At 31.8% G+C, this 13,577-nt stretch overlaps 2 protein-coding genes across 2 annotated transcripts; one reads left to right on the forward strand and one right to left on the reverse strand.

Annotated features, from left to right (window-relative positions):
- Positions 1–938: 938 nt before the first annotated feature.
- On the reverse strand, positions 939–1,352 carry LOC137829373 (uncharacterized). The gene has a single exon (XM_068636179.1). It carries the CDS (start codon positions 1,350–1,352, stop codon positions 939–941), a length of 414 nt encoding a protein of 137 aa, XP_068492280.1.
- A 7,190-nt stretch (positions 1,353–8,542) lies between these two features.
- On the forward strand, positions 8,543–11,165 carry LOC137829729 (uncharacterized). The gene is made up of 3 exons (XM_068636616.1): positions 8,543–8,889; positions 9,013–10,817; positions 10,914–11,165. The coding sequence occupies exon 2, from the start codon at positions 9,227–9,229 to the stop codon at positions 9,812–9,814; it is 588 nt and encodes a 195-aa protein (XP_068492717.1). The 5' UTR covers positions 8,543–8,889; positions 9,013–9,226; the 3' UTR covers positions 9,815–10,817; positions 10,914–11,165.
- Positions 11,166–13,577: the final 2,412 nt, after the last annotated feature.

Raw genomic sequence — 13,577 nt, forward strand, 5'->3', positions numbered from 1 at the left:
TTTGGAATCTTATACTTTTAAAAAAAAAATATTTTATCAATCACTCCTATTATATCATTCATTAATTTTTATAAATTTTCTTTTCATTTCTTATCATGTTTCTTTAATCCAAACAATTTCATTTTTCACTCATTTTCGCATCAAATTTCCTTAAATCCAGTCCCTCAAATTTATCTTTAAATAAAAACAAAATTGTCACAAAATATGTTTAGAATATAATTGGATTCTGTGTGCCAAAAAGTATATATGCTCACGGGAATCGATTTGGTGAACATAGAAAGAATAATGTACGATAAAAGTTTATTATAAGTACAATATTTCTATACGTTAATGCAGGAAAGAATCATGCTGGGAAAAAAACGATAGTCAATTAGTTCCTGTAATTTAACCATCCAAAACTTTAAGTATTTTCTGAGAAAAATAAATAAATTGTAAATTATTTCATTTTATTGTTTAAATTTGTTTTAAATTATTCTACTGGAGGCACCAAAGAGTCCTAAAAGTAAGCATCATTAGTATTACAAATGAACAATTTTTTTTCTAAAATAAGTCCTGAATTCTTAATTTTGATCCAACGATATGCTTTTTACTTGATAACTCTGAGTGATGTATACGAACAAAATGAGTGGAATTAGAATGATTCACTTCAAATGTTTGCAAATTAACAATCCTATGTAAGCCGCACAATTTTCATAAACTACGCATACGTGTTTTGATTAGAGGACTTGGGTAGTTTCGAAATGGAAGTTAAAACTGGTGAGTTTAAAGAAGAAGAAGTTGATTACTCACCCACCATAGCCGAATAAATAGGCAAAGTGGGAAGAAGACCGTGATTTTATTAGAGAAAGCCAAGCTCATGTGTAAGCGCGATCACACAGTTTATATACAAAATACTATGCAAAGCACACGCCTAATATGTTCTAGGGTTGGAGATGGATTCAGTTTGCTTTGTTTTTGTTCTTCGGCACGGTCACCATAAGCTTCCCGCCGCTGCATACTGCGGTCACCATCTCCGGCTGGGTCCACGGGGGAAGCCGGAACCGCCAGAGACCAACGCCTAGAGAAACGTGGTGAGGCTGACCCGCCACCGCCACATCGGTGCCGTCCATCCTCTTGATGACGATTTTGGTTATCCCCGGGAGAATCTCGATGGCCAGAGCTCGCACGCCTGCGGCGTTGCAGGGGGCGACGAAGCGAAAAAAGTGCGGCGTTTCCTCGACGAAAACGTCGTGGTCGGAGAGGCAAGGAAGCTCTAGTATTTTGGAGAAGACGTGGGGCAGTCTCAATAGCTTGTTGGGGACGGGTGAAACGACACCGCGGTGGGAAGATTTCTCTGCGAAGGGGTTGACCATCTTGGCGAACATAGTATTGAGCAGGCTTTAAGTCCCTGTTTGGATGGTCGAAAATTAGAGAGGGAAGTATGAAAGTGTTCCTCCATGGGAATGTATACATATATAGCTTGACCTTAATTTTATTATTCTTTGGCACCACAAGATAAAAAGATACCCACCAAATCGAATACTGTCAGACTCCACTTTTGAGTGTGCCTCTCTTAGCCATTCAAACCACACTTTTTTATGCATTCATATCCTACTCAACTTCTCTATTCTCTTCTCTCAAACACTTCAACCCTCTCTCTGCTTTTCTCTTTACACACATCTTTTCTTCTTTACAACTTCAACATACTAACAATCATAATATAATATTTTAATCACACTCAATTTAACTTTTAATTTCAAATATTATTATATTATTATCATGGGTGGAAAACCATACATTCTCATCAAACTTTTTTAAAACAACCCAATCACAACTATATTTTAATATTTAAATATTTCATTCAAATATAATGGAATCATTCAATCAACAAATTAATTAAATGAGTCATATCATACGTGGTTATATCAAAAACTTAAATTCTTAAAAGTATCACCACTCTCTAATATATCCAAATTAGAGTGGGAAAGTGCGTCACATAAGGACTCAATACACTCGCTTTTATTAATATTTATATTATATATATTATAAAAATTAATTTATTAAAACTAAAAGTATAGTTTAAATATTATATTTTTTATTGTTTTGTTTGAAATAATAACAATAAATTAAGTTTGAACTATTAATTGTAATCCAGTAATTTAATTAAAAATAATAATTGTCAATTTTTTAATTTTATATATATATATATATATATATTTAAAATAAATAAATTGGTAGTTGATCGGGACACTTAGTTTATCTTGAAACGTTTGCAATGAAATGAGCCAAAAATAAAAAGGGTTGGTGAGTGGAGAGATCATTTCTTGTAAAATTTTGGTCAGTTTTTTCCTGTACCTCCTTATTTTTTTTAAACCCCAATGGACTAGTGAAACTACCATTTGACCCTTGATAAAAAAAAAACTGCGCCCCATCTAATCTCTTCTCTGCTTTCTCCATGCACAAAAAATCTCACCATCCAAAACTCAGCCTCTGGGGAGCAATTTTGGCAGAGATGTGAAGTAATGATGTACTGAGACGTAATGATGTGAAGCAATTTTGGTGGTGTCGTGGTAGATGTTGGAGACGTAATGATGATTGTTGAAGATGTCGTGATCCAGGAAGTCGTGTTAGGTTGCATGGAGGTTTGTTTCTAGTTCAAAATATTTAATTGAAGTCATTGAAAACTTAATTCTTGAATTTTAAAGAATTTTAAATTTTATAATTTATAATATAAAATATATTTAAAATTTAGGATTTGAAATATTTTTTTTTGAGTTAAAAATACATTTGAACTTCAGAATTTAGAATATAAAAATGTATTTCAAATTTTAGAATTTGAAAAGTTTATGGATTGTATAATTAAAAAATTAAATCATGCATATTTTGCAAAAAAGGGTAATTTTGAGAATATTTATAGAGGTGCAGGAAGAAATTATGGAGGGAAGGAAAAAAATATGGAAGTGGAAAAAGAAATTCCCAAATTTTGCCATTTATATCTCCAAATTTACCATGGATATCTGATAATGGGCTATGTCCGTATTTTTTTACAATTGCTTCCTGGACACCCACTTTTTTCTTCCTGCACCCCCACACTCTTATGCAAAGACAAAATTTACCCTTAGTAATTTTTAAAATCCCAAAATTACCTTTTAACCTAATAAAATCCTAAAAACTGGAAATGGTTGTCGTTTGTACGTGTAGGCAATGTCGTCTTCCTTGGATTGTTGATAGCAACGGTGCAACACTTTCAAAGTTCATTCTCCTTCCAAATCTCACACATCTCTCTTGTGATTTAGAGTGTTGTTTATAAAGGTAAGCAAAGTTTCATGTGTTTCGGATTTTCACATCCGTTTTTGTCATGGATTTTTGTTTCTGTAAACCTTTTTACACATTCCAAATCACAGAATCTGGTAGAGTTTCAAATTTGTGGATCCGGTAGTGTTCCAGATTTGTTGATCCAATAGTGTTTATACTTTATGATTTATGTAGCAAAAGCTTTAATTCGTAGATGGTTATTGAAGTAGGAAAACCATTAGACCTCGGTCTCTTATTCCTCTATTATTTTTGCTTCATTTAAATTGTATGGGAAAAAAGTTACGCTTTCCCTCTCTATTTTTATATTTTCATAGTTCCCGAATTGAGTTATATGGGCTATCTAGAGTGTTGCTTGGAACTTCTCCTTTACCTCTAAACATTTAAAGGGAGTGGTTCATGTAATAACCTTTAATCTTGTATGGAGTATATATGAACATTTGATGAACCTTTCCTTGGCTGCCGAAAATGCTTAGCTATTTTTAGAGGTTCACTACCGGATCCACAAATTTGGAATACTACCGGATCAACAAATTCGGAACACTACCGGATCCACAAATCTGGGACACTACCGAATCCACAAATTTGAAATTCTACCGGATTCTGTGATTTGGAATGTGAAAAAAGGTTTACAGAAACAAAAATCCATGAAAAAAACGGATGTGAAAATCCGAAACACATGAAACTTTGCTTACCTTTATGAACAACACTCTAAATCACAAGAGAGATGTGTGCGATTTGGAAGGAAAATGACCTTTGAAAGTGTTGCGCCGCTACTATCAACAATCAAAGGAAAACACGCTACCTGCACGCACAAACGGCACCCATTTCCAGTTTTTAGGGTTTTATTAGGTTAAGAGTAATTTTGGAATTTTAAAATTAATAAGGGTAATTCTGTCTTTGCATAAGAGTGTGGGGGTGCAGGAAGAAAAAAGTGGGAGTACAGGAAGAAACTGCTATTTTTTTATCCCAAGGCCCAATGAGGAAACTCACAAACCACAGTGGCTCAAATATTACAAGAGTAATCAATTTCTCCCACAAATATTTTTTTTAAGCAGTTTCTTTCTACACCCTACATTATTTTTCTTCCTGCACACCAATAAGATTTCGCAAAGACAAAATTGTTCTTATATAAAACTGCACATTTATTTTTTTGCATTCAGGATTATGAATTGGTTTTTCCGGTAGTACATGAATTGCAGTGTTAATCTAAAATAAAAAAATGCATAACATCCATAATTGAAAAAACCATTATGAATTCGTCAATCTGTAATTCAAAATATGCATTCTGGATTCAGCAATCTGACAATTAACAATTTATGCAAACTTTGCTTCCAGAACACCCCGTCATCCGGAAAGTAACATGGTTAACTTATGAATTGATGAATCCGTAGCACACTCCCAGATTCCGAATTCAAATAACAGGTGAAGGTCAATTTTAGGATTTAAAAAATTATGTGGGTGCAGGAAAAAATATGTAAAGGTGCAGGAAGAAACTGACTTTTTTTATTCTTATGTTTTCAGTTCCCCAAACTTGGCCTGTTATGTAAGCCCACTGCAGTATTACTGTTTTCTTATTTTAAGTTTGTAACGACTCTGGAATAGTATAGGAAATAGGAAATCTAAATTTTTGGCAAAATTATTTAAATGGTGATTTGTATCGTATATTTTATTTATTTATTTTGGTGTCTTATCTTTTATAAAAAATAATTTAATATTTTATAATTTTAAGGTGATTTAAAATTATATTTTCTTTAATTAAACATAACTCAGTTAATTCTTTATCTCATTATAATCCTTAAAGTATAAAATGAAAAAAAACATTAGAGTTAATTTTTCTAATTTTATGTATAAGCTAATTTTTTCATAATTTAGAAAAATTATATGGCGGAGTTGTTTTTTTTTCTAAAGACATGTGAAAGCTTGATTTTTCTCATGCCAATAATCATATTCCTAAATTTGAATTACTAAAGAGAAATTGAAATAGTAAAAAATAAGAAAAAAAAGAAGCAAGCTAACATTTGAACTAGAAAAACTCAAGAACCTAATATTAGAAATGGCAAATCTAACCTAAGAATGGAACATTGTGAAGAATGAGGTGGGACTTACCTTGTTGTTACCCTCTCTTTTGTCATGAGAATATATGAGGAAAAATGAAAGAAATGGGATTGTATTTATAAGCAAGAGAATGTACTAAAACATAAAGTTAATTTTGCTAGAAACCATCGTTTTAGTTGCCTTACAATTATACATACTTGAAAATGGTAAGAGATAAGATAGAAGGATAACAAATTTTAATCTTAAGTTTTACATTAAAAATTTAACTATAATTATCTTTTTTATCTTTACATTAAAAATTAATTGTCAATTTGATCTAGTGGTCTTTAAAAATTCAATTTCATTCAAAAGTTTGTTAAAAAATATACAATTTTGTTATTTCTTTTAAATTCACATGAACGACGATAATTAATGATGATGTTACAAGTGCGAGTAACATTATTATGCACACATGTCTATACGTCAAAGTCTTCTCATCACTCTCAATCTTTAACCCTCTTTTCTCCTCTCTCTCTCTCCCAACCCTAACCATCTTCCTTAGCAAGCGGCCACTTTTGCATGCTTTGTCGCTTGATCTTTGATGTTTTCAGTTGTGGCGACACTTCTCGTCACCGGTATTGCCAGCATGGCAACGGCGAAGAAGGGGAAGTCAGAGAAGTTTTAGAATCTATCAAACATAGTGAAGATGAAAATGGAGACGGAGGCGGGGAGGAAGGAAAATGCATTTGCGGAACTAAAGCGATGTTATCTGCACAAATTTTAAGGATGTTGTTACGTGGCACCATCTTCGCTCCTCTTCCACCGTGTTTCCATCTTGGCCAAGTCCCTTCCTCAAAAACTCTTCTTCACATCTTCCTCAGACTATGACAACGGCTACCCACTCTCGATCTCCGAAGCGGCGCTAGAGTCACACAACTTCTTGTATCAGCACGAAGCAGAAAACGCGTTGGAGTATTTGGCGTTGGAGCACACACATGCGGTGGTATGGATGGCGCACCAGAAAACGCTGTTGTGGAGGAAGATAGTTAAGGTTGGGAGAGAGAGGTAGAGAAAAAGATTTAAGATTGAGGGTGATGATGAAACTCTAACGTGGATACATGTGTGCATAGCAGTGCCACTCACACTTGTCACATCATCACCAGTTAATGTTGTTTGTGCGAATTTAACATAAATTACTAAATTACATACTTTTAACAAATAAAATTGATTTTTTTTAAAATCACATAATTAAATTGAGTATTAATTTTTTAATGTAGGGATAACAAGATAATTATACAAAATTGCATTATTAATGAATAGTAAACAATAAAAATAATATCTCTTTGTGTTGTTTTAGCGTAGTAACTGAACATATAAGTGATTTTTCTTCTTCTTATAGCACCTTAGTTTTGACCTAATAATTGCATATTAATTCTACACCATCATATACTAATTTAGTCTAAAACTATGTTTTTATATTGGTTATTTTTTAATTTATTTTAACATCTATTTTATGAATTATTGATCTTTTATATTAATTCTTAAAAAATTTAAATTTTAGAACAGAAACTCTATAATCTAAGCAGTGAATCGAGTAACAAAATTACTAAAGAAAATAAAAAAAAAGTGACCAAATTTTAGTTAAGGATATACATAAAAAATTTAATTAATTTTATAATGGAAATAAAATATTAAACAAGTATATTATAAATTTAGTAATTATAATTAAAATAATTAATTTATATTAAAAATTTAGGGTGTTTACAAAAATCAACTTAATTAGTAGACTAGAGGCCTAATTGCAAATATTACAAAATTAGTTAGGAACTAATATGTGATTATTAAAAGCATTTGGCGACTAAGTTGTAAATTTTTAAAAATAATACCTAATTTATAATTAATGTAAAATATATAGGAACTAAATTATAATTTAAAACATTTAGATGTTTATATGCAATTATAAGAAATAAGAGTTATTAGGAAACATTGAATTTCTTATACTATTAATTAGTTACTTATTTTCACACTTCCAAAAAGTTAATATATTTTTTGTATGATTAGGTTAGTCACTAATGATTATATCCCAAATATAAAGTTACAAATTCAATTTAGAAAAGGATTAAAGAGAAAGTGAAAAGGAAAAAAAAAAGAGTAAAAAATGAGATTGTTTAAATTGATGAAAAAATGAGTGAAAAATGAATATATTTTTTGAATTAAATTTAATTGATGTAATAAAATAAATTTAGTTGTATATCAATATATTTAAAAATTAATTTATAAAATAAAATCATAAATTAATTTAGTGTAAAAATAAAATTTTGAAAATATGAATTAAACTTAAAATAAAAATTATTATAAAACTTTAATAAGAAAAATTATATTTCAAAATAAATAATCAAAATTTAAATTACTTAATTTTATTTTATTTATTATATTATTAATTTATTTTTATAATATAAAATGTATATGAAGAAAACATTTATTTTATTTTACTAATTATTTTAATACTTATATTTTTATTTTATTATAATATAAGAAAATATATTTTTAAATATTTAATTTATTATTTATGTTTACATAATCAATTATAGAAAAATTATTTGCTATACGATGATTATATTTTATAATTGTTCACAAATTTTAAAACAAGAAAACCAGCGGGTGGTTTAAGACACCTTATTTTTCAAACTTAATATGTTTACAAAAAGTAATATATAATATTTTTTTAGAAATTTGATTTTCTATAAAAATGAGAGAATAAATTTAATTATTTTCCTTTTTTTATTTTAATTTGTGTTTTTGAAACTTAAAATTTTTGATAGCATTGGGAAACGTAGGTGTTTGGCAATGTCATAGCTTTCGGCGGGGCACAATAAAGCATAAACTATACTTTTTTTTTTTTTTTTCTGACACTTCTTTAGTTAATCACTTTATAATTCCTCTTGCCAAGTAAAGCATAGAAAAAACACCCAAACTGGCACGTGTAATGTCACACCACATGACACGTACAGAGGTGGATCCAAACCTGCACCAGCAGGTTACCTCAAACTACTTAGGTACATTGAATGCATTTTTAATTGCTGTTGAAGGTTAGACACTTGACCTAATCCAGCTCAGCACTTGCATTATTTTTGTTGTAATTAGTTAATTTAGAAGAAAAGAAATAGAGATAGAAAATATGACTTAAAATGAGTGAGACAATAAAGAAAAAATGAAAACATAAGTTATATTGACCAGGGCAACCACTCCTATTATTACTTATATTATATTAATTAAATTAAATATGAACTAATACAGATATATATACTATTGCTGTATAGAGTGATGATGAGGTTCATCTCATTTTCAGATCCGCTGCTGGGGAGCTGTTTTTTTAGATTTTTTCATTCTCCAACCATGCAACTTTCAGTGCTTCCAAACTAAATCAAACAAACACATAGATGATCAATATTGTAAGTTAACCTACACCGTAAAACCAGTGTAGTTCTGAGGAAAAAGCAACAGTACTATCATACCCTTCTCGTGTTCTCCTTTTGAATTTTGTTTCCCTTCCACTGACTGGTAATTTTCGTGCTCCCTCTTTCTTGAGAAAATGTTGATTTTATGCCTAATAAAGTACAATTTTTTTTGTGGCAGTGCTTTAATATTTTTTTTTTTTGTATTCTTTGCTCTTTTTTTTTTCAGTGTCTGAGAAAGTTTCCGTGGTTGATTTGAACTGAGATTTTTACCTAGGTGTTGTAAGGTTTTCGGTTACATGTTCGGTTTGGTGGGGAGATTATCTAGGACGGCAAAGATTTTGGTTTTGAGCTTGTCTTTGATACCTTGTACTGAGTTGTAGTTCTTGGATCTAGTAGGTATAACCTGTAAATCGCTCTTTGACTCAGTTATTGTGGGTGTTATGGAGACCCTTTTTGTTGTTGAGCAGCATAAGAACCAATACTACAGCGGGTCCAAGTCGCAGGGTCATGCTCGATTCGGGGGTTCAACTTCCAGGGGCTTTAGGGATATCAGTTGCAGGACTTTTGAGTCTGGGAGGACAGGTGTATTGCCAACTCCTTTGAAATCTCATGGTTCCCCTAAAACACCACCTAACTCTGACTATAAAACGCTTGGGAAAGTAAAAGTTACTCCAAAGAGCGCCCCAATTCCCATCAATGGTATAGCTTGTAGGAAAGAGAGCGAAGATGTCCCTGGTGGTGGTGATCTTTTGCTTTCTGAGTTATGGGCTGGTCCTACCTACTCAAATTCCCCACCTCCTAGTTCCTTACCAATTCCCAAGTTTTCTGTCAGACCAAAGAGGACCGTGTCTCTTAACCTTCCTGGCTCATCCCCTGAGATTGAAATGCGCCCGGTGGCTAAATCTGCACCCTCTTCCCCAGGCAGGGAGCATTTGGATTTGCCTTTTACTAGGGATCTCTTTGTTAATGCTGATTCTGCTACGAAGACCCTGTGTCGGATTCTTAATCTTAACATCAATGACTACTGAAATGCAAGGAGATATAGGCTCCTGTAAGAAAGTCCTTTTAGTGAAAGTGGGTTAGTGTTAGATATGTGTAGATACCAAATAAAGTTTGTAAGCTTGTAGTCTAAGTTGGTTTATGTAGCTTTCAGTTGGTGGTATCCTTGACAATCTTGGCTGTGATGGTGGGTCAACAATCTCCTGATTTTGGAATTGGATTGAGCTTAGCTGTGGAGAGGGTAACTGGGTGTATACTAGAGGAATCTATTGAAAACAGGCTTTGCTATGGATCATGCAAGGAAGCTTCCATGAATATGGTTGGTATGTATGTAGAATGGTGGCAATGATGGGTAGAAGTGGCATGGAATGGACTTTAATGTATTGGACCTGAAGAAAGTTTCGTTCGAAGTTGAATCATCCTGAATATATGATTTATAGTTGTCAGCATCATCTCCTTACAGAATAGTTAACTTTCCCTTGTTCTCTCGGAGGAAGGTCTCTTGCTTTATAGATACTATGTATATTATTTAAAACTCTCACATCTCCCTCCGTGCCCCACTCTCTCTGTGTGTTTCTTCTTTCTAATGTCCTTAGTCATTCAATCTTCTATTCTAATTTGTTTTACTTTCCTTCTTTGCCTGACATGATTTTATTGTGCTCATCACTGTCATATCAGTCTTCTTCCACATGGTTATACACTTTGTTTGCTACTTACCTTCCTCACCCGTCTTTCTTTTCCCCTAGTCATTTTGTTTCTCTTTGTTAATTTTGTATTACCAACCCTCACTGAGGGTATAGTTTACCCTTCACTATCTTTTCTGTTTATTTTTTCAAAGAAAAGTGAGAAGGGATTTGTATCAGTCTTTGTAGTATCCTTCAAATTTTAGGATTAATCCGTGTCACTCCACCCACTAGTAAAGCCCTCAAATGTTTCATTTCAAGTAATGGCTATTTCCTTAGTCCTAGTAGTTCTCTCCTGGCTTATCTTTCATCCTCATGGAGTGTTGACCATGCTATGCCAAATTTCAAGGTATGATCTTACTTGGTCATTATTCAAATACTTCTGCTATAATCTTTTCATGCCATTACACTGCAGTTGCTAAGAATTGTTCAATGTGTTAATCAGGGAGGCAACTTTTGAAGGCTGTTTCAGTTGTGAATCGTGAGATGGGGTCAGTTGTGTTTCAGTTTGTCTCCGTAGTGTCCCTTGTCTGTGTTTCTTTCTTTTTGCTTCTGTAACTTGTGGAATTTGTTTGGTCTGCTTAAATATAATGTTGGTGACTATTATCTGTACTGCATTTTGTATCTTAATTAAATACTTATTCTCCTTATTATAGCAGTTCGTCCAAGGCTATGGCCTATGGCATGATTCTGTGCAGTTTTATGAACTTCTGTATCTTCTGTCGTTATTTGATCTTTAAATACATTGAATTCCTAATACCGATGGAACTTGGATTACTAAATATTCAGCAGTGATTTGGTATCATGTTTAAATAATTACAATTCAGAATGGTATATGGTCTATTGTCCTGCTATGGCAACTGTATGTTTGGCTCCATTGTATAAACCAATTGACTCGAGGGGGGAACGTGCAGGGGTAAGTTGTGGGGTGATATATAACATTCCTAAAAAATAAAACTCTTTCAGTAGTTTTAGCAGGATACTTCACTTTGTTCAGTTCGGTCCATATGATCACAACAATTTCTCTTTTCAATTTTCTTAGCAGTAGTTGATGTTTGTGTAGCTGACCTTAATTCTAAACCTATGAATTCTAACTCATTTTGTCTGTTCCTTCAATTCTTTCAGTTCTAGGTTAGATATGGATGAAACTTATTAGTTACATTTTCAACAAGTGTTTATTGAAAATTGCATCGAATTCACACTTTCCTTGTCTACCGTTACTTTCTTTATATATATATATATTGAGGTTATTTTTCAAGAATTTAGAAATATAATGAATTTTCTTGATTTAAAAAAATAGTTATAAAGTTTTTCTAATATTTTAATTTCTCTCTCCATCTAATATAATAAATATATATTTAAATTATTTAAAAGTTATTGTCGAGATTGAGGGTAGAACAGAAAAATAATAATAATTATGTTCTTAAAATAAATAAAAAAGAAATATTTTCTAAAATTGAGACATGAAAAGGAACCACAGTTGAGACATAAAATGGAACAGCAGGAGATGAAAATGCATGTAATACTATGTTTGGAAATTGGAAATTTTCAAACATCCACTATTACGCTTCATGATTCCATTTTTTTCCTTCTTTTTGACTGATTAAACAGATTCATACTATGTGCAAGACTTTCATACTGTGTTTATTCATAAATTAAATAGTTGATGTTGCAAACTCATGATAAGTGTTTGAAGAGTGGACAATAAGAACAGTTTGAAAAGTGCGTAATTTGAATGAAAAATCTTATCTACAAAGATAATGGCACAGAACTATAAAGGGAAACATTAAAAGTATTTGGTGAAATACGAAAGATGTCTGAATGACATTAATTTCTCATCCGTAATAACTAATAATTCCAGCAAATGTCAAAGGAGTCGCCATCTTCTAGGTTACCTTTGCTTGTTCCTTGTCACAATGAATTGAGCATTATCAACATTTTAGCATGCTCACTTTACAGTACTCTGGGTCCCAATTTCAACGTGTTCTTGTTTTCACCATAGTGGTTGAAATGCACCTTACAGATTGTCAATTTCCTTAGTTAATGGTTCTCTAGGTACAAGACTAGTCAAGTTGTCTGCTGATTTTCATGCGCACTAGTAAATCCTGTTTCTCATATACTTTCATTTTCAACTTTGCCTTAGAGAATACATTAACATATTTTAGCTTAATGGATAGTTTTGAGCTTTGCGTCTAATTTACAGTTGAGTTAACAATGAATGTCATTGATTATTGTTCTTTTACACTAGTAAAAAGTTGTGGTTTGTGACACTATGTGGTTAATAAATAGGTTAAGAGTCTCTGAAAATCCCAATCCATAGCCAAAAAAAGTACTTGTGTTAGATGGAGAAGGAAACGAAAGTACCTAGTTCCCCCTTTGTGAATAAAAATAACTATTTGATCTGTAGTGGGGATTTCTTATCTGATAGGGATGGTAGTGTTGAATCCTAATAATTTGGCTAAATTTGTGATGCTATTTACGGCATTTACCAGAGCGTGTTTGGAATTTTTATATATTGGGTTCGTAATGTTGCTTTAATGATGACCCCATTTATTTTAAACCTTTTTCGTGCCTATGCCTGATCTAGACACATAGATACTTGGGGCTGTTAAATGAACTGTGATTATGGTGTTGGGACATGGGACACCATTTTGTAATTTTAATATTTATTCCCCCCCTTTTATATTATTTAATTCTCAAATATGTGAAAACTAATTCTAAAAGTAACATCTTTTGAGATAAGTTAAACTGCATAAAATCATTTTTATCCGGAAGTTTAATACATTGAGATTCCGCAAGTATATATATATATATATATATATATATATATATATATATATATATATATATTTTAAGGGAAGCTTAATATTCAATTATTTGGTTAATGATAATAGGTACGGAAAATGACTATTTGCAAATGTACATTTCTCTGTCAATGTCATTTTTCTAAAAACTATTTAATGGTTGCGAGTTTTGTCAATCCAATGGCGTGAACATAACAAATAATAATAAAATTTCTTTTAAGAGGGGAATCTTCTCGAGAAAAATAATGAATTGGTCCCATTTACAATAATATGCATCATCATCTACTCAGATAAGAAGAAAAAAA

This window comes from Phaseolus vulgaris, chromosome 7 (genome assembly GCF_000499845.2).
Source record: "Phaseolus vulgaris cultivar G19833 chromosome 7, P. vulgaris v2.0, whole genome shotgun sequence".
Classification (NCBI taxonomy): Eukaryota; Viridiplantae; Streptophyta; class Magnoliopsida; order Fabales; family Fabaceae; genus Phaseolus; species Phaseolus vulgaris.

Bases quoted from the DNA above. Each gene is read 5' to 3' on its own strand.
- LOC137829373 (XM_068636179.1), bottom strand. From the start codon at position 1,352: ATGGTCAACCCCTTCGCAGAGAAATCTTCCCACCGCGGTGTCGTTTCA.
- LOC137829729 (XM_068636616.1), top strand. From the start codon at position 9,227: ATGGAGACCCTTTTTGTTGTTGAGCAGCATAAGAACCAATACTACAGC.